Source organism: Neomonachus schauinslandi, chromosome 2 (assembly GCF_002201575.2).
Source record: "Neomonachus schauinslandi chromosome 2, ASM220157v2, whole genome shotgun sequence".
Classification (NCBI taxonomy): Eukaryota; Metazoa; Chordata; class Mammalia; order Carnivora; family Phocidae; genus Neomonachus; species Neomonachus schauinslandi.
In genome coordinates, this window is record NC_058404.1 from 114,912,793 (window position 1) to 114,932,849 (window position 20,057).

At 39.4% G+C, this 20,057-nt stretch overlaps 1 protein-coding gene across 2 annotated transcripts in view; it reads left to right on the plus strand.

Annotated features, from left to right (window-relative positions):
- LEF1 (lymphoid enhancer binding factor 1) overlaps nucleotides 1-20,057 on the plus strand; it is a 118,733-nt gene that overhangs the window by 66,079 nt on the left and 32,597 nt on the right. For both annotated transcript variants that reach the window (XM_021684507.1, XM_021684505.2), the window contains exon 4: nucleotides 16,583-16,715. In XM_021684507.1, coding sequence (XP_021540182.1) covers nucleotides 16,583-16,715 — 133 coding nt within the window. The remainder of the gene's footprint in view (nucleotides 1-16,582; nucleotides 16,716-20,057) is intronic.

Here is a 20,057-nt window from a genome sequence, read left to right on the forward strand (position 1 = left end):
GTTTTGTTTTTTGCCTTCCTAACTTTATCCGTAGCTGCTACTAGAAAAAATCATTAAGTACAGGATATTACACTATTGGAATTCAAAGCTTTAGAACCTTTGGGATCACAGGGTCATCCTTGCTGGAAAGGGCATTGAATATATTCAGGCCCACATGATGATCATTTGTTGATGGCAGGAATCGAACCCTCAAGGTCACATTCAAGTTGTTATACCCGAAGGTCTAGCCTACCCACTCCTCTCCCTTGCATTTACCTTTCTCCCTACCTCCTGTGTTTGTGGATCATCTGTGGTGTTTCTTGGCTCCCCAGTATATATATTTCCATTTTCTGTATTGTCTTACCCAGCCAATCATTCCTTCATCTTTCTTCACTCAAACATCATTAAAATATTGGTATTCAGATGGAGCAGGCCATACATATTAAAGAAGTGAATTAAAATACCCTCCATGGGGTGCCTGGGTGGCTCAGGTGGTTAAGCGGCTGCCTTCGGCTGAGGTCATGACCTCTGGGTCCTGGGATCAGGCCCTATTCGGCTTCCTGCTCAGCAGGGAGTCCGCTTCTCCCTCTCTCTCTCTCTCTCTCTCTGTCTTATCCTTTGCCCCTCCCCACTGCTTGTCCTCTCTCTCTAATAAATAAAATCTTTAAAAAAAAATATCCTCCATGCATTTAAATGGACCATATTGCAACATATTTGCACCATAGAAAAAAACATTCTTAGGTGAAGACATTATCCTAGGAGGACTACAAGTAGAGGCTACAAATCAGTAGTGAAACAGTGATTGAGAGGATGCTTTGAGGCCATTACTGTGTCAGCAAATTTGAAAGTTAGCTTTATTTGGTGTTCACCAAACTCATACATATTGATTCAGGTAATAACTTTCTCAATGTAGGAAATGAGCGTAATGACTTTGTTTTTCCAAAGTGGAATTTATACAGTGTTTACGTGGTGTTTTACTATTTGCAAAGTGTTGTTCTATACATGATCTCATCTGATCCTTACACAAACTTAGCCAGGGAAAATATTAGCCTCATTTAATAAGGAATCTGAAACACAGAAGGGGTAAGTGATTTGCCTAAGTTCACACAGCAAATAGCAGGTAGGACCAGGAATAGTAAGTATCTAGGTCTTTTGACTTCAGATTCAATATGCTATTATTTTTGCCTGAGAACTGGCCCCTACTGATAACGTTGGTATCAAAACCCGGGCAAAAGCATTGTTAAAGCAAAAAGTTGAGTGTCTTAAAAGATGTTCTTTAATTAGCCCTTAAATTATTTTTGCTTCTTTATAATTCTCCCTAAAATTCATAATTATTTTCAGATATCCCTGCAAGAATTTATGTTACATATCCTGAATGTATGTGCTGCAAGGACGACAGCCTCTTATCTCCTTTTTTAATATTTAGTCCCATGCCTGATTCTGTGTGGATGGCCTGGATAATTGCACTCTGATATACCACCCTCGTGTCGAAAGCTGCATTCTTTGATGCATATATGGCATAGTTTCAATTATTTCCTTTTCTGCATAAGATTAATTTGTTATACAGAACTATAAAAAATAATTATATTAGCATTTTTGCACTTTTTTGAATACATTATTTCTTTGAGAAGAGGGGGGAAAATGCCCATGAATCTTCTGCAAGTCTCTTCTCATTTCTGTGCAGTGGAGCTCCTTCGATCTAGTGACTCAGACCTTGTGTTGTTGAGGCCCAGTCATAAGGAACCAAGCAGAGTAATTAATGACCACATGTTGGCCACACGTTCCCCCAGTGTTAGCAGGACCTGGGAGCATGGATCAGGTCATCCTAGATCATGTCAAATGATGATCTTTGAAATTTCTTATTCTGGCATGGTTTCAGGCAAAGATCAAAATTATGTTCCTGTTGCTTGTCAAAGAGGAATAAAGGAAGAAAAGTTCGTTTTACAACTAGTAAATTAGGAAGGGTTTCAGTGTTTGCTAGTAGCGTGCTGTTACATGTTTAACAACCAGCTTCAGGGGAAGTGACACTGACTTTTCACATTTGCCAATTTCCACGGTGTAAATAATCCCACCATGGCCAATCCCTAGCCACCAACATATTAACAGGCTCTCAGAATTCCTGAAAATGTAGCAGTTTGCTCTAGAGAGCTAGTACAAGCCAGCTCCAACATACTTACTGTAAATTAAAGGCAACCTAGTTTGCTCTTAGGAAGGATTTATAGTTGGGGATTTCAGTATTTGCCTTGAGTTCATCACCATGTCCCCCCCCCCCCCCCCCAAAAAAAGGAAAAAAAAAAAAAAAATTCAAGGAGGAAATTTCCTATTCACAATAAATGGTACAAAATAGAGTTTATCTTTGATTTTATGTTTGCAGAAGTATCCTTTTTCACCAGCAGAGAATAGCTATTACCGTCTTTGCTGCTATGATTTCCTTGTTGCCATAGAATGCTTCTCTTTCATAATATATAAGTAGAATTAAGAGTCTTTTAAAAGGTCTTTACATTTTGCTTCCTCTCTTTTATACCACTGAAGCAAATGTTTTCAAGGAAAGTTTTCTATTCTAGTTTGACTTACTTGGGGGCTTTAAGATGAATCAGAATGTGCAAAGTTACATAAAACCTAACTTGTGTAATCTACTGTATTTGTCATTTAAGTTTTCTGCCTCCATTCTGCCTCAACTCATTTCAGGATTTTATTTTTAAATCCAAAACAAAAGGTTCTTTTTCCTTGACTCATACAAGTATATCCTACGAATAGTGATGTCTATGGCATCATTTTCACTCAAGATAAGCTGTGGGGTTTTTTTTCAGGCAGTATATTCTGACATGACATGGAAAAGATGGGTACCTATCAAGGAATGAGTTGATCATTAACTTGTAATGAATCTGTAAATGTGTATTAGGTGTTTTTGAAAGTAATCTGAGCTGACTGACAAGCTGAAGAAGTTATATATAACTGCTATGCAGTAAAACCATTTATTCAGAAGGCTCACTCTAACCTATGAAAGATAGATATCATCTAGTTATTTATTTTGTGCCGTTATATGAAATGTTAGGGTTTTGTGCTCCTACCATGTGAATGCTTGGTTTTAAGCTTTGCTTGGCCCTGAGTATGGGGTATCGAGGTCGAATGTTTACCAGCGCCTCCACTAAACTTCTCGGATTTCCAGTTCCCTTATCTCTAAGTTTCCTTTTCCAAAAGGAACTTTTCTCTGTCAACATGCCTACTTTTTTGTTGTTGTTCAAGTCAAATTGGAGTATAGTAGGGAAGGGGCAATCTTAGGTAAAGCAGACCTACCTGACAGAAATATAACGTGAGTCGCAAATGCAAGTGATATGTATAATTTTAAATTTTCTAGTAGCCACGTGAAAAAAGTAAAGAGAAAGAGGTAAAATTAATTTTAGTAATGACTTTATTTAATGCAATATAGCCAAAATGTTATTTCAACCTGTAGTCAGTATTAAAAAAGAGATACTTACTAAGATTTTTTACATTCTTCCTTTCACATTGTTTGAAATTCAGTGTGTATTTCACATGTACAGCCCTTACGGCCACATTTCAAGGGCTCAAAAGCTAGTGACTAATGGCTACCGTATTGGACAGCACAGCTCTATAGGATAGCTTTAGTGCTTATATTACAGAGCAAATACCACATTTAAACATTCACAGAAAATGACTTGAATTTCCTAATAAACTTCAGCTCAATTAGAGTTTTAGTGTTAGTAGCTGAATGCAAAATTATTTATTTATTGTATTTTTCTTTTCATCTCTGGAAGACTCTTAAGTAAAATCTGTAGAAAAATGAGGATCCCCACAGACATAAATGTTACTCCTTTCACTTTTTAAAACACCCAATTTTTTTTGTTTTTGCTTTTTTTTTTTTTTTTTTTTTTTAGAGTGAGAGGGGGGCGTTAGGGGGTTGGGGCGGGGCGGGGGGAGGGAGAGAATCCCAAGCAGGCTCCATGCCCAGTGCAGAGACCCATGCAGGGCTCAATACTATGACCCTGAGATCATGACCTGAGCCGAAACCAAGAGTTGGGCGCTCAACCGACTGAGCCACCCAGGAGCCCCTAAAACACCCAGTTTTAACAGAGGATCTTTTTACACTTAAGGCATTTATTAAAAACAGAGATAGCTTGCTGGGGCAAAATTGGCACAGAAGCCTCCTTATTGCTGTTTTGTAAATGCTTCACACCTGATCTCAAAAGTCAGTTTTATTTAAAATAAGGCAGATTCTTTGCATAGTTACTTAAGTGTGAAAGGTGCCTTTCCAATGTGAAATTATTAGGTTTAAGTCTGTTGCCTTTGCTGCTGTAGATTGTGCGCCATGCATTTGCAGTCTGAACATATGAAGAGCTCATCTACACTACCCCTCTTGGTAGCTGTGGGACTTCCCTGATCTTGACCCCATGCAGGCTCCAGTCACCCCTCACCCCAAGGGAGAGCTCCATTCATCCAGTTTCTTGGGCCACAGACATTCTTCCTGTCCCACTGAACATCTCGAGTGCCCCGGGGAGCTCTCCCAGCCCTCTGAAACTGGGTAATAGGTGCTGCTGTGGTGGCCGTGGGAAGACTTGCCTTCCCTTCAAGTATGGCATCCCTGGGCAGCGGATTGAGAGAGCCTTCTTAACCAACATGTGCCCAGACCAGCACCAGAAAACTTGACTGAATCTTTTCAGGAATAATGGCGGATAAGGTTCAGAGGAGAATGCCTGGGAATTCATTCACTCCAAAGCAATGCACTCCCTCTCTTGTTCTGGAGCTCCTGGAGAGACCTCATTCTGTCCTTTTCTGTTGCCCGTTGTCATCACACAGCCTTGTCACTGGGTTACAGAGGGAGATGTAGCCTGCCGCCTCTGCTCTGAGCTCCTTGTGGCTAGACAGAGAAGGCTCTTGCTGCTGACTTCTCACCCAGCTTCACTGACTTGTTTATCTTCCATTATTTCCCAGTGACCTACACAAATACTACCTTGGACAAGCTGATTAAACTCCAGCTTATTAATAATAATATTATGCAGTGATTGCTAAAGCTCTTCTCTCTTGGAAAATAGCAGCAAAGTCTAGAGTCCATAGGCTTTCTACTCCCCTATGCATACTGCAGCCTCCTGCCATAATCCACTGATGTGTGATTGTATTTGTGTATAAAAACATCTATACACAGCTTTCATCAGATCAGTGTCTGTGATCCAGAAAATGTTATGAACCATTGGAATCTTGCCCTACCCCATGTCCTTCCACTGTAAAATTTTACATACATGGGGTACCCTGGGTGGCACCGTCAGTTAAGCCTCTGACTCTTGGTTTCGGCTGGGGTCGTGATCTCAGGATCGGGAGATCGAGCCCCGAGTCAGGCTCCCTGCTAAGCACACAATCTACTTGAGACTCTCCGCCCCTCCTCCACACTCGTATTTTCTCTCTCTCGCTCTCAAATAAAATAAATGAATCTTTAAAAAAAATTTACATACACACATGCACCCCATAGCACCTACACTTGCACAGCGAGTAGTCCAGGCAGGCTCATCCTCCTCCTCATCCTGCCTCCTTAGCATCTAGTGATCCTTTCTTTCACTTAGGCCTTTATTTGACTTCTGAATTCACCACTGTATGGCCTTGTCATATTTCACCACTAGCACAGTAAATCTCAAGCCTATTTGTTTTGTTCTTTGTTAATCTTGAATGACTCCAGTTCTTTCTCTTCATTTTCAAAGGACCATCTTCACATGGATAAAGGACAGTCTTTTTTTTTTTTTTTTAAGATTTTATTTATTTATTTGAGACAGAGAGAATGAGAGAGAGAGAGCACATGAGAGAGGGGAGGGTCAGAAGGAGAAGCAGACTCCCTGCCGAGCAGGGAGCCCGATGCGGGACTCCATCCAGAGACTCCAGGATCATGACCTGAGCCGAAGGCAGTCGCTTAACCGACTGAGCCACCCAGGCGCCCCAAAGGACAGTCTTTAACACAAAAAATAAATGCACGCAGTCAGGGGATTAGGGATGTTGTAAAGGTATGATACCAATCAAATAATAGGGTGTGGCAACTTTACGTAATTAGAAGTCATTTTCCCTTTTACTCTGATCGTCTCACAGCTTCCAGCCTCAACCCCAGTCCCTCTATGTAGAGGCTCTGGTTACTGAAAATTGTAGGTCCTCTTTTGGCCCCCAGAATGAATTATTCCCTTTTGTTGCCATTCTTTTTAGCCATTCACAGTGAAAAGTTCAGCTCTTTGGGATAAAACAACTCTGTATTTGATCCACATTCAGACATCACAGGCTAGCCTGTGTGACCTGGGGCAAAACTTAGCCTGTCTGAGCTTTGGTGTGTGTCCTCATTTGAAAATGAGGAAATAAATTTGAGCACAAATGTAAAAGCATCGCTCATAGTTTCTAGAATATAGTAAATACTCAGTGAATGTCCCTTCTCTTGTCTCACTCAAGCATCCAGGTTTTAGCTGTTGCAACCTATACTTTCTCTCTTTTTAATGATCTTTCCTTGATTATTCACTTCTGCCATGTTTGTTTCATACAGCATTTAGTGCATTATTAATGATTAATAAATGGTAAGACAATTATATGACTCTTTAGTCACCCTAAGGGTGAGATAATTAAGTTACAATAAAGCTGTATAACCTTATAGAAGAGTTGCATTTAAATATAAAAAGGATTTTTCTAAAAGTTTACTTAAAAGGTAAATGATTGGCCAAAATCTGACCTGTTGATATTGGAGAGAAAACCAAATCTCTTTTTAAAATTTCTTCGAAATAAATTTATTTACACCCTCAACTCTGTTTAGTGATTGACCTTTTCCATTTCTTAAGCCGTGACCCTGTAGTTAATGTAGAACTTCCCTTGCACATAGTTCTCCCTCATGTCCCTGCTATTAGGAGGAAGAAAAGGGAGGATGTGCTAATCCTAACTCTTGTCCCTTCCCTGCTGAACTGCAACACCTGTCAATTCTGATATGTGTGAGTAACATACTCTTGACATTGTGGCTCCTGGATTAAAAAAGGGAGGGAGGGAGGGAAAGAAAGGAAGACACAAAACTAACTGAACCTCAGAACTTTACAGTGTCATCAAAATAACTATAACACCAGATAATGTTTGTAAAGGCACTTCATTTTTATCTGCTGAAAATTAATTGGTGATAATATTTTGTAAACAAGAGGAAAAATGAGGTTAAATGGGTTATCTTTGTCTTAACGGATCATACAGCTTTGCAGCACCCTGAGCTTATCCTAGCTGCCCCTCCAGCCTCTCTCACTTCCACTGGTCACTTGAGCAAAGAAAGATGATGAGGTAGGCCTGACATGGTCACGTGAGCCCTTAAAAAGCAGAAAGATTTCTCCACTGCATAGAAGAGGAAGTCAGATTCAAAATAAAAGCATTTGGGGCACCTGGGTGGCTAGTTGGTTAAGCTACTGCCTTCAGCTAAGATCCTGATCCTAGGGTCCTGGGATCGAGCCCCGCATGGGGCTCCCTGCTCCGCGGGAAGCCTGCGTCTCCCTCTCCCGCTCCCCCTGCTTGTGTGCGTGCTCTCTCTCTCTGTCAAATAGATAAATAAATAAAATCTTGAAAAAAAAATTTTTTTTGATGCATCATTACTGGCTTGAAGATGGAGGGGGTACTTGTCAGGGAAGGTGAGTGGTCCCCACCTGACAACTTGCAAGGAAATGGGGACAACCACAAGGAACTGAAGTCTACTAAATACAAAAGTGAGCTTGCAAATCTGCAGACCGGAGTTCAGCCCAGCCTGAACTGTGATAGCCTGAGCAGAGAACCCAGTCACACCATGCTGGAACCCTGCCCCATGGAAACTATGAGATAATAAATTGTGATATGTCATGCTGCTGATAACTTTGTGATAATTTTTTATGCAGCAATAGAAAATGCAAGGATCAATCCCTGTTTAAAATGTAAGGGTATGAATTCTTTCTTGAAAGGAGTTGACTTCTTAGTGTTGAAATGCCTCATTCAGACAATCAGTTATAGGAAATAGGTATTGACTGTCTCTGCTTTGCTGGGACCTGCACTAGACGCTGGGGATAGGTTACCAAAGTATGACCTCTAGTGAGAGAAAGCAGATGCACAAACAGTAACAGTAACAGTACAGTGTGACAAATACATAAAGAGTCAGGTCCTAGGGGCTGTAAGTACAGTGCAGACAGTGGGTGTAACTGGAGGGACTTTGAAGGCTTCTTAGCACCAAAGGGTACAAATCCATATTCCCAGCTACTGTATATCTAGAATCCCTTTGAAGAAAATAATTCGAAATTGATGAAAGAGCACAAGTCTGGGGTTTTACACTGACACAATTAAGGGAGTCAAAGGAGTTTAAAATTTTCTAAATATAATTTAAAAGGATGTGGCATACATTATTTTTGTTTGCTTTTCAAATTTCTCTTGATTTGGTACATTTAGAGTACTAGCAAATAGGAGCTTGGTATATCACAAAAACATTCCATATTTATAACCCATAAATCAATTTCTCTCTGAATTCAACTTAATTGAAATAATACTCTTCAATTTATTAGCCTCCATTGTCTATAATCAACGACTATTTCTGTAGTATTCTTTACTATAAGCGGCAGTTCTCCAAGTGTAGTCTGTAGGCCCTTGGGACTCCCTGAGATAGTTTGACACACAAGGTCAAAACTCTTCTCACGATGACACTGACACATTATTTGTCTTTTCCACTGTGTTGACGTTTGCAATGATGGTGCAGAAGCAATGGTGGGTACAACTAGTACTTGTAATCATTGGATTCTGTACCACAACACCCTCCCATGGGGAAAAAAAATGACAGTGTCACCTTAGAATATCCTGATGAAGCAGTAAAAATTACTAATTTTATTAAATCTTGACCCTTGACCACATACCTGACAAACTATGGTTCTCCCGACTTTGGTATTTGGCAGGCAGATGAGCAAGGTGAGTCTCTCTTTAGTGAAAATAATTGACTGTTGCCAGTGATAGAATTTGAGCTTTTGAGCAAGAATTGGAATTTTAGAAAACTTGTATCCACTACTATGGATGGGCCAGAGAGCTTCCCAAATCCTTAAAGCTTTTCTAATGAGATCAGTGATGATAGTAATGAATGTGATTTTTATATTATGTAACGAAATATGTCAACTCAGTTAAACCAGTATTTTCCAAGTAACCAATGCATGATGTTACAAAATCATGCATGGTTAAATTCAAAATTCAAGATAGATCAGTGGATTTTAATGTAGGAGTAGGAAAAGTATACTGATATGGTTTTTGACTCTACATTGCAACTAGCCTCTTTTAAGATTTTATTTTTTAGTAATCTCTACATCCAACGTGGGGCTCAAACTTATAACCCCAAGATCAAGAGTCACCTTTCCACCAACTAAGCCATCCAGGAGCCCTAAAATTGCAACTAGCCTTTAGGAAATTACCACTTGTCAAGTTTTGGTATAGTATCAAAGAAGTTCCACAATAATCTGAAAAAAAATTACTAAAATAATCCTCCCCTTTCAACAACACATCTGTGTGAGGTTGGATTTTCTTCATGTACTTCAACCAAAATAACATAACAAAATGGTATTTGAATGCAAAAGCAGATAAGAGAATCCAGTTGTCTTCTGTTAAACCAGATGCTAAAGAGATTTGCAAAAAAATGTAAAACAATGCCACCCTTATTTTTTTGTTTAGAAAATGGTCTCTTTTCATAAGAATGCTTTTTATGTTAACATGCAACAAACATAGGTTTGTTGTTTTTAAATGAATTCATAAATATTTTTAAATTTCTCATTTTAATTTCTAACGTGATAAGTATTGTTAAACCCACACAAACAACAACTCAGTGGGATCCTCAGGGCGCCTGGGTGGCTCAGTCGTTAAGTGTCTGCCTTCGGCTCGGGTCATGATCCCGGGACTGATCCCAGGGTCCTGGGATCAAGCCCCACATCGGGCTCCCTGCTCAGCTGGGAGTCTGCTTCTCCCTCTCCCACTCCCCCTGCTTGTGTTCCGTCTCTCGCTCTTGCTGTCTCTCTTTCAAATAAATAAATAAAATATTATTTTAAAAAAAAAGTGTTAAGTGCCCTGAAAGCAAAAAGTTTGAGAACTGCTGCTGTAAGAGATTTTTCAAATGAATGAACTGAGATTGTATTGCCTATTAAATCATACTCTAGAAGGGGAAACAAAGCAAGCACATAGAAAACCTGTGTGTACATGTCTGCCACAGCAAGGTCTAAACTCTAAAATTTACTGTGTTGTAGAGATGAGCAGTTTGAACTTTTGGGAGCCAGAGTAATTCATTTATTGGGCCTTTTTTTCCTTTCTTCTTTCCTTTATCCATTCCACAAGTATTTATTGAACATATATTCCAGGATCTGATGTTTTATTTGCATTGTTCAGTTAATCCTCACCTTAATTGTGTGAGGTATTATTTCCACCCATTTTACATATGAGGAAACCGAGATTCTGTAGAATTAAGTGAATTACCTAAGCATAGCAACTAAGTGGATATGAATTGTTTGGGATCTGAACTCTGTGCCTCCACTGCCCATGTACTTGGATATTAAACTTATATGAGTACTCATCCCTTCCACTTGGAAACCAGAGGATGGCAGGACTGTCTGCTTTTGGGTCCTTGGGATATAAGCTGTGGACTCAAGAGTCACCACCTTGGGTTCCAGTCCTTTCTCTGCTACTTCACATCCTCTGTGATCTTGTACAGATTACTTACCCTCTCAGAAGCTCGGTTTTCTTCTCGATAAAACAGAAATTATAACACGTAACTTAGGGGTGATTTCAGGATGGCATGATGTAATGTGTGGAAATCATCACTGTAAAGAGAACTAAAAAACAGTGGGTACAGACCTGCTGGTAACATCAGGGTTCTCCAGGTGGACAGTGGTTCCTGTCCAGATGCTTGATGGCAGTGGAACCCATGGTAGGCCACCCCCACCTGGCAGAGCAGTTTGGGGCAGAGGTGGGGAGAGGAGCTGAGGAGCGAGCAGTGTGGGACAGGAAGAGCAGGGACTTGGGTGTCAACCTCATGCCAGCACAAGTCCTCTCTCAGCTAATTATTACTTAGCTCTCTGTCCGAAAGAACTCCGCCTTCTCATCCATAAATGTAGAAGTGATACTGCCCACGTATGTGGATGAGTGCCAGAGAATATAAAGGCATGGCCATAATGACTAGCACTTACTAGGTGTCTAATCCATATTAATTCCTTTCCCAATGACACGTTCCTTCCACTCTTAGGAAGACATTCTGGGTGTCCAATGGAGACCATCCCTTTGCCTCCAGACTTAAGACTCAGAATATTTGTCCTGCAAACCTTAGAATCGATCAGTTCCTGCTCAGGAAGTCTTCAGACCCTAGGCTCTAATTGTTATCTTAAAAAGCTGCTACATCATAGCCAGTAGTGGTCTTAGATTTGAAGGCCACATCAGACCAGAATCAGGTATTTAGCCTTGGTGGATCTTAGGAGATTTACAGTACAAAATGTTACTTTTGAGGTCTAGTTGGTACAAGAATCATATCTTTTCGGAGTAAATTAAATCTGCTCCTCTTTGTGGGAAGGCTTGAGAAGCTCAGATTCTCAGAAGAGGAGGGGAAGACACAATATAAAATTACACGGCTTCTATTTCATGAGTACCAAATTTCCTAAGAGTTGGATAAAAAGTAAAATGGCACCATAAAAATTGAGGCTAGATGAAATTCCTCATCTCAGTAAGTTGGTGGAGTGTTAATATTTCCTGGATTTGGTTATTACTGGGAGGATTATTGATAAAATGCACAGCCAGTTGAAAGGGAACTCAGGGCCTTTATGCCCAGCCAGATCCTGCACTGCGGGTTTAGTTGAAATCTGGAGATGTGCAGGATGGGGACTCGCTACTAGACCAGCAGGTTTCTCCCCCAATTACTGCACTTACCAGCAGGCCCATGGCCTTAGCCGGGAGGGTGCTGAACCACTTTCTAGCCCTGCCCAGAACCACATCCTCAGAGGCTGACAACACTCATGACAGCTTGAGTTACTGCCAGTGGTGAGTGGGTCATTTCTGGGAACGGTTCTTCGGGGGTGGCTCTCAGGATCCCTAAGTGGCACCCACTTTGTGTCCACAGGAGGTGTGGGTTTTATTGGCTGTGATGCCAAAGAGGTCCTTACCTGCAGGGACCAGCCTGGATGGCAGCCAAGCTAGCTTCCTTGGAATGTTTTCCCGTCCTGGAGAGAAAGGCGCCAGTTGAGTCTCTGCAGCTCTAACCACTTCTACTGAGGTGCCTCTTTGTCTGATGAGATTCCTGTGCCTGGGACAGAGACCACACAGTCATTTCATCGATGTCACATACTGTCAGGTATGGCCCACATGGTCAACTCAGTGTCCAAGATTTTATGAACTTGGCTCTTCAGGGAGGCTGCATGGTGTGCTGGTAACGAATGTGGTCTTCAGAACTAGACTTTCTGTATTTGAACCTAGCTTTGCCACTTACTAGCTCTGTGCCTTTGGGAAAGTTACTTGACTTCTCCATGCCTCAGTTTCCTCATCTGTAAAAGGAAATAATAATAGTACCTGCCTCAAAGGCACTATAAAATGCTTAGCCACACACTAAGCACTTGGTGTTAGTTGCTATGATAATTCTGCGCTAGGTGGGTAGGATGGCCTGATGATTTTTCAAGCTTGGGAAAAGATTGCAGGCTTCCTACTGAATAGTCGTGTGTGGGTGCTGAGTGTAGATGAGTCTTCTAGCATCTCCCCCCCCGCCCCTTATATTTTCTATCCCTTTTCGCGTGCCTGCTCTTTCCATCTTTCTTACTTTTCCCTTTGCTCACCTGCCTGAGATTAAGTAGTTGGAAGATCAGGGTCTGTGGCCTGGCTTAGCCACTTACTGCCATGTGAGCTTAGGTAAGTTTCTGAACCTCTCTGAGCAGCAGTGGAGGATTTGGGATGTCTTAAGGCTGCCAGGTATTGCATAAAGGTGGAATAATAGTGGGTGCTATTACCCTGGGATAATGAAACAGGGGACATACATTGGGAATATTTCATGATCCTGCACTGGAAGCTAAGACTTTACTATGAGTGTACCTGTGAATGTACTTGGTTGTATGTATGAATGGGAAAAGAATCAACGTGATTTTTACCCTTCCTCTCTCCCTTACAGGGAGATGTGTAGTGGGGAAAAGCACAAGAACGGGAGTCAGGAGACTTGGGTTCTGTTAAGTGAGATACTGGGTGTCCAGTAGCCAACACAGAGTAGGAGCCAAAAAGATGGTATTTCTCAACTACTTGATTCCACAGTGTTGAGCCACCTCAGAGGTTTTCATTCCTGTTTTATTCACAGTGACCCTGTATCACTGGAGTTGCGTCGTGAGCAAGGCTGTTATTAGAAGTGCTGACAGTGGTCGTGGCTTGATCGTCCATTTCCTGGTGACCTCTGTTTCTCAGCTTCCTGTCTTAGAAAATAAGAATCTTAAACTAAATGAAATTTTGGTTTCTTACAGCTTTAATGGGATATGAAGGCATATAGTTAGAGATACACTGTCTCTCCTGCCACCCAGTTCCTTTTCTTCATAGTACTTGATGCCATCTCTTTGTTTTGGTTTGGTTTTTGGTGTTTTACATACTTATTCTTTGTCTCCAATACTCCTGTCCCACTTCCAGGCCCCTAGAAAGGAAGCTGCATGAGAATAGGGACCTTGTCTAGTTTGACCTTCAGTGCGGGAAGAGTGCTTGGCACGTTTTCGGTGTTTAATAAATATACACATATGCCCTTATCTACAGGTATAATCATGCATTATACTATAATTCCATACATTTGTCCATGGTGGTCAATTGGTTGTTCCTCCCCTACTCCCCACCACAACATATACCACACTGCTATTTGGAGATTAAAGGACTAGAATTAAGAATGGTTATATTGTCTGTCATAAAAATTACACAAAGTAGCAGTGCCTGGGTTCTTGCCTTTTGTGTGCATATAATATCAAAGGACAATAACTCCTGATATCAGAGGAAGCCCACATTTTAGGGCTGTGGCCACTTGGCCACGTGACGGTGATGGTGATGTGTGTGTAGCATAGGGTTGGTTACATTTATATACATAGTGGAGGTGGTCAGCAGGAGGCAAAATATAAACCTCAGAATTGTGCTCACACATATTATTGAGATTTCACATTGCTTTTATTATTTGGCCACAAAAATGGACATAATCCTTGTTGGCTTTAACACACCTACTAGTACCGCTTTCAGTATCCATCTTGCAAAATATAAGACAAGGCCAGAGCTTAAATTAAAATTCTCAGCTTCTTATCTCCTTCCCACAGGAAAGCAAATCTGTGTTGAAAACCGTAAAATTAAGAGGAGAGCAAGGATAGCATAATTTAGCAAAAATTCATGGCACCAGATTCTGAGCTATATGACTGGAGGGATAGGTCAGACGTTAAGAAGATGCTGCCTGCTAATGCAGGTTCCTTAAGGTGGTGCTCTGGAAATAAGAAAGGCATGCAAAATATATATATATATGTATATTTCTAGAAGGTTTCTGCAATGCTTACTCTTTATAAGCACTCTAAGAAAGTACCTTTGTAGATTGCTTGGCAATTATGCTTCTTATGAGACTTTTGAAATGAAACTCAAAGCAGTTTAGTGGAGTTGAAATATATTCATTTTAGCATTTGGGTGTTGAGATTTTTGTTTCCATTTTAAAAAGGCTTTGTAATAATATCCTCCTATCTCTGCACCCACCCCCACCTCCTCTAGCATTCTAAATTCCTTGTATTTAAGAAGCTCATTCTGTATATTTGGCAAACTGCATCATTAACACTTGAAAAGCATTGAAACATTTTTTTAACCTTTTACACATTTATATGCATAGATGTCTGTGCTGAGGTATGTAGAGAAAAGGCATGGGGCTCTGATAATGGTGCTCTATTTAATAAATGCCCAGGGCTATATGAGCTGTGCAAGTTCTGCCATTAGAGAGGAGCTGATCATTATAAAACAGGGAAAATCTAGTATGGAAACTATATCAATGTCTAAAAATGGGTGATTTTTTCCCCTTCCTTTTTTTTTTTAGTAAGTTTTTTTGGGTAGAGGTTGTAATGATAGGGTGTAGAGAATTAATATTACTAGCTGTAAAGAGAATTAAGTGTTACTAGGATAATTGTTCCTAATTTTCCTGAGGGTAGTCCTACCCATTGGAGCAACATACTTTTTATATCTAATTTGTAAAGAAAAAAAAATCAAATTTAAATTAGCATGTGTGTCGTAGGTGCCACACCACCATACACAACAATTGTGTTACAGGGCCCTCAGCCATTCAGATATGGACCTACATTTTAAGCAGTTTATACTGTGCAGATGTCAAGTACTTCCTCAATTTCTTTTTTAATAAAGATATTTGCTTCTGGAGAAACAGATTTCACAAGCATTTTAGTTTATAGCACAGTAAAAATCTCACTAATTCAAACTAATTATGGGGAAGACATGTCTGCTAATTAGTGAATATTCAAAATTCATTGTATTTTATTCCTCTTAAATTCACAATTACTTATTACTGTAGTGTTTGTAAATAGAGATCTTCCTGGGACTGCTGTAATTCGTAGATGAGTTTAAAATCAGATATATATTTTGCATGTTTATAATTGTGTTGAGTTTACTTTCTTTTTGGGGGGGAGGGGGTGTAGAGTTTATAAAAAACAATCTCCCTAATCAGGTTAAACTGCCTGAGTCTTGTTTACATTACCTGATTTGCTTAGCAACCACTTTTGGGGGGTAGAAGAGACAAAAAAATTCAACTTTAACCAAATAAAGAGACCCAGATTTCAAATTGATAATTTTAGACTTCCAAATTCAATAATAAAATTTGTTTTTTAAATTTATATAAGACATATAAAATGTCAAAATACATAAAATGTTAACGATTTAAAGTGTTCTTACAAGCCATATTTCATATTATGCAGTTAAACTCAAGATTAGAAATTCCCTTTTATCATTTAAGACTTCTAGAAACTAGAGAACCTGAAGATGAACTGAGTAATGCTAAAGCATAATGGATGGTCATGTTTGATTGACAAAGCTATAAGACATGAAAAAAAAAAGTGCTGTAACATGGTTCTTAAAGATGTACAACTATAGAATTACAAATTCTATAAACTAAGGGGATATCAGTACAGCAAATTTATATTTATTGGGTTGTTTATTGGTAATATTTATTCATTCATTTGTTCATTGAAGAGTTGAGTGCCTTTTTATTGCCAGACATATGTAATGAATAAAAAGAGCTTATGAAACATTTGTAACTTTTGCTCCAGTAACTCCTGGTTGAACATAACCTGAGGAGATAATCCAAAAAGAAGTATAAATATGTACATACAGAAATTCATGTCCTATGAAATAATTGTAATCAACCTAAATCTCCAAAAGACACTGATTAAATAACTGATAGTCTCTTGATGGGATATTCATGTACTTGAGGAGTACTTAACATGGAAAAATTCTGAAGATGTAATGAGGACAGAGATGATTCTTGGGTTATGCCGATGTCCAGCTACTGCTACTGCGTGATTTTCTCTTTGGGAGAGGAGACAGGAGCTGGGTGTTGCTATTAACCATTGACCTTGTGGTTACTTTGCAGTCAAATAAGGTGCCCGTGGTGCAGCCATCGCACGCGGTTCATCCTCTCACCCCCCTTATCACGTACAGCGACGAGCACTTTTCTCCAGGATCACACCCCCCACACCTCCCATCAGATGTCAACTCCAAACAAGGTGAGAGACCCTGCCTCCTTAGGCCTTTCTCAATAAGTGAGGAGCCACATCTCATCAGTCCAATGCCTTTTCAGGTGTCTTTGTGTCACTGTGTGGATCGAAATGTATTTGTAGGAGATGAGGAATTAACTTGATAGCAGTTTTTTATAAGCCCACAAGAATTTGTTGTTGCCTCTCTTATTTCTCAGGATTAAAAAAAAGAAGAAGAAAAAATAAAGGGGTTATTTTCGAAGTGACAGCTTTAAAAATCTAGGATCCACAGTATAAACCAGTATGTTGTACAGATATACTAAAAATTCAGTCCTCAGTGCCCCCTACAGTCTTCAGTTATTGCATGTACAAAGTGTTGATGGTAGTGTTAGAAAAATGTTAGGGGACAAAATAGGAGATTTTTACTTCAGATGTTATCTTTTTAAGTCTTTTGTGATTTCTTTTCATTTTGGTCCTTATGTTTTATCCTCTTTTTGTTATTTGCCAGCACCAACTTAGATATAATAATAAAGTACAAAACCATCTCTGTTTAAAGTCAAAGTAACATGAATCCTATTTTACTTCTCTTCATTATTACTCAGTTCTGCTGCTTTATCATTTACAGAAGAACATACAGCATAAGAGGTCTAAAAAATCAAAATGCCCGGTTTCTCTAACCTGATGGGTATGAGTGTGGGTTGGTTGTAGGACTCAGAGCTCAGGTTCTCTAAGCCCTCTGGTTCATTCTGCTTAGAGCACACTTTGAGGATAAATTTGCAGGATGGCCTTTTTTCTTTCCAGGTGCATACACACTTGGACCTCAACAGGATCTTTAGAAGTTCAAAATAAAAGATCCTACAGAACCATGTGAAGGCAGAGAATGTAAAGGTGTAAAAATGCCACCACCAGCATTTCACCCTTTTGTCCAGCCCAATCGTTGACCCACAGTGGACAATAAAATTTTTAAGTGTAAAAAAAGAGTGGAGTTCAGAGGCTGGATGTTTTTTTCCACTACTATGAGCTCTTGTAGGTTAAATCTGTAATGCCTTCATTTCCATCCATTGTTAAAACAGACAGCTTATTTGAGGACTCAGTCACTGTTGGACCTTGGCTTGAGTGAAACTATGTACCTTTACCTAGGGAAGTTAAGAATCACCCATGCAGATGTGTCCCGGTTTGCCTCTGTTTTATTCCTCATTTCCAATCCTTCCTCTACTTCCCTTTTATCGAGGACCTCCAAAGAGTAAGAAACATCCAAGACAGATCGGAGGACATATGGTGAGAAAGGGAACTAAGATAATGTATTTTAGGAAGAAGATGGAGTTTAAGAGGGAAGATCATGACCTTGGTCATGGTGATTTCAAGTGCCTTATAGGTATCTGGAGGGAGAGAAGGGGTAGATAATTTATGGGTCACCATCCCAGAGCAATATCTGAGCTAGAGATACATATCTGGGAACCTTTAAAGCTGTAGATGACAGTTAAAGATAGATATAAAAGCCTCAAACCAGCTATTAGCAAAAAGAATTTGAGTGATTTTTTACCTGTTTTTAAACTATTTATTTAATAATTGCATAGTGCTTACTATGTCCTAGACCCTGTTTTAAGCACTTTGAAACAAACTTTTTTTTAAAGATTTTTTATTTATTTATTTGAGAGAGAGAGTGAGAGAGAGAAAGAGCACAGGAGAGGGGAGCGGGAGAGGGAGAAGCAGACTCCCTGCCGAGCAGGGAGCCCGATGCGGGACTCGATCCCGGGACTCCAGGATCATGACCTGAGCCGAAGGCAGTCGCTTAACCAACTGAGCCACCCAAGAGCCCGAAACAAACTTATTTTAAACAATAACACATGATGGTTCAGTAGTTTTTTCTTTCAAGAATTCTAGGACGGTTCTATTTTTAAAGAGACAAGTTTTTGACTAGCTACCAATTACATTTATATTTTCTCTTGTTTCCATCTCTTCTGCTGCCCTACCTTGTTTTGCCTTACTAATTGTAATTTATATCATTGCTTCTCAAAAAAAAATTTTTTTTTTAAATTTTTAAACTCTCTAGAACTAGAGAAAGAACAAGGGGGCATGATCAGAAAACTGCATAGTCTTTGAAGTCCTTATTTTGGCCTAAAAATTTGTGTGATTGTTGCATTCTACTCCATACACTGTGTTTGTCTTAATTACTGTTAATTTGTGTTAATTAGTGTTTTTAATTACTTTTTTGTAAACAAAGACTTCACATACCTTGTCACCATTTATCTCTGGGGATATGTAAACTTTGGTGTGAAAAGAACTAATTTACATGATTTGGGGTTTATATCATTCCACTTGGTCATATTCATCACCAAAAAATAAATAAAAAGCTCACTAGATCTCTTGCTTTTACTCTCTTTCTCTCATACTGCCGGCCTTTTTAGTTATATTATGTAGCTAAACTAGTTAGAACGTGGTGGTACTGAGGTCAGAGTTACTAATTTCAAAGTTCCTAGGAGGCTGGTTAGTTTTATTTAAAAAAAAAAAAAAAAAAAAAACAGTATCATGTCCATACTCTAACGGTAGATAGAACTATCAAATAAATATAAACCGTTTGTCAGCAGCACTCATTCTCATTTGTAGGAAAATACCTAGGGTAATTTCACAGTAGGCAGCACATTCATTTTTACCTTCCTCCCTGTGTGTTGGTGTGAGGTATGTGTGCGGGTGCAGGAAAGGGAGAGGAAGCTAATGCCAGTCATTTTCTTCTCATTATATCTGGTAAAAATGTTAAAAAGAGATTTGGGGAAATACTAGGTTTATATACCTGTTTATGTCTTTGTATTACCCACTGTATCCTTATAAATAACCACAAACACTCACATAGTACTTTTCTGTATTACATGTATTCATGCATTTATTCCTCACAACAATCCCTATTCCATTTTTATACTGATTTTAAAGAACAATAACAATTAAGTAGCTTCCTCAAAGATATGTAGCTTGTGGGTGGCAGAATTGATAGATCCATACAAGTCTGACTCCAGAATCATTTCATCCATAATTATCAAAGTTACTTATAAAAGCTTAAAAATTGTTAAGGCTGTGCTGTGTCTGGCCTCTAGTACATAGTGAGTATTCAATAAATACTAGTTAAATGAATGATATGAAACGTGTCTTCACTAGCCTAGCAGTTGGTGGAGAGGCACACACTTCTGGGATCTTACCGTAACAATAGGCTATATAAAAAACACAGATCCATTTTCTGCTCATGTAATGACCCTAAGCCACATCATGTACTCTTGTATATACATGCAAGTATATACGTGCAAAATGCTTGGCAATATTGATTGACCCAGAATGAAGAATGGGTCTGTTCAAACACTTCTAATTCGCTTGTTCATTTGT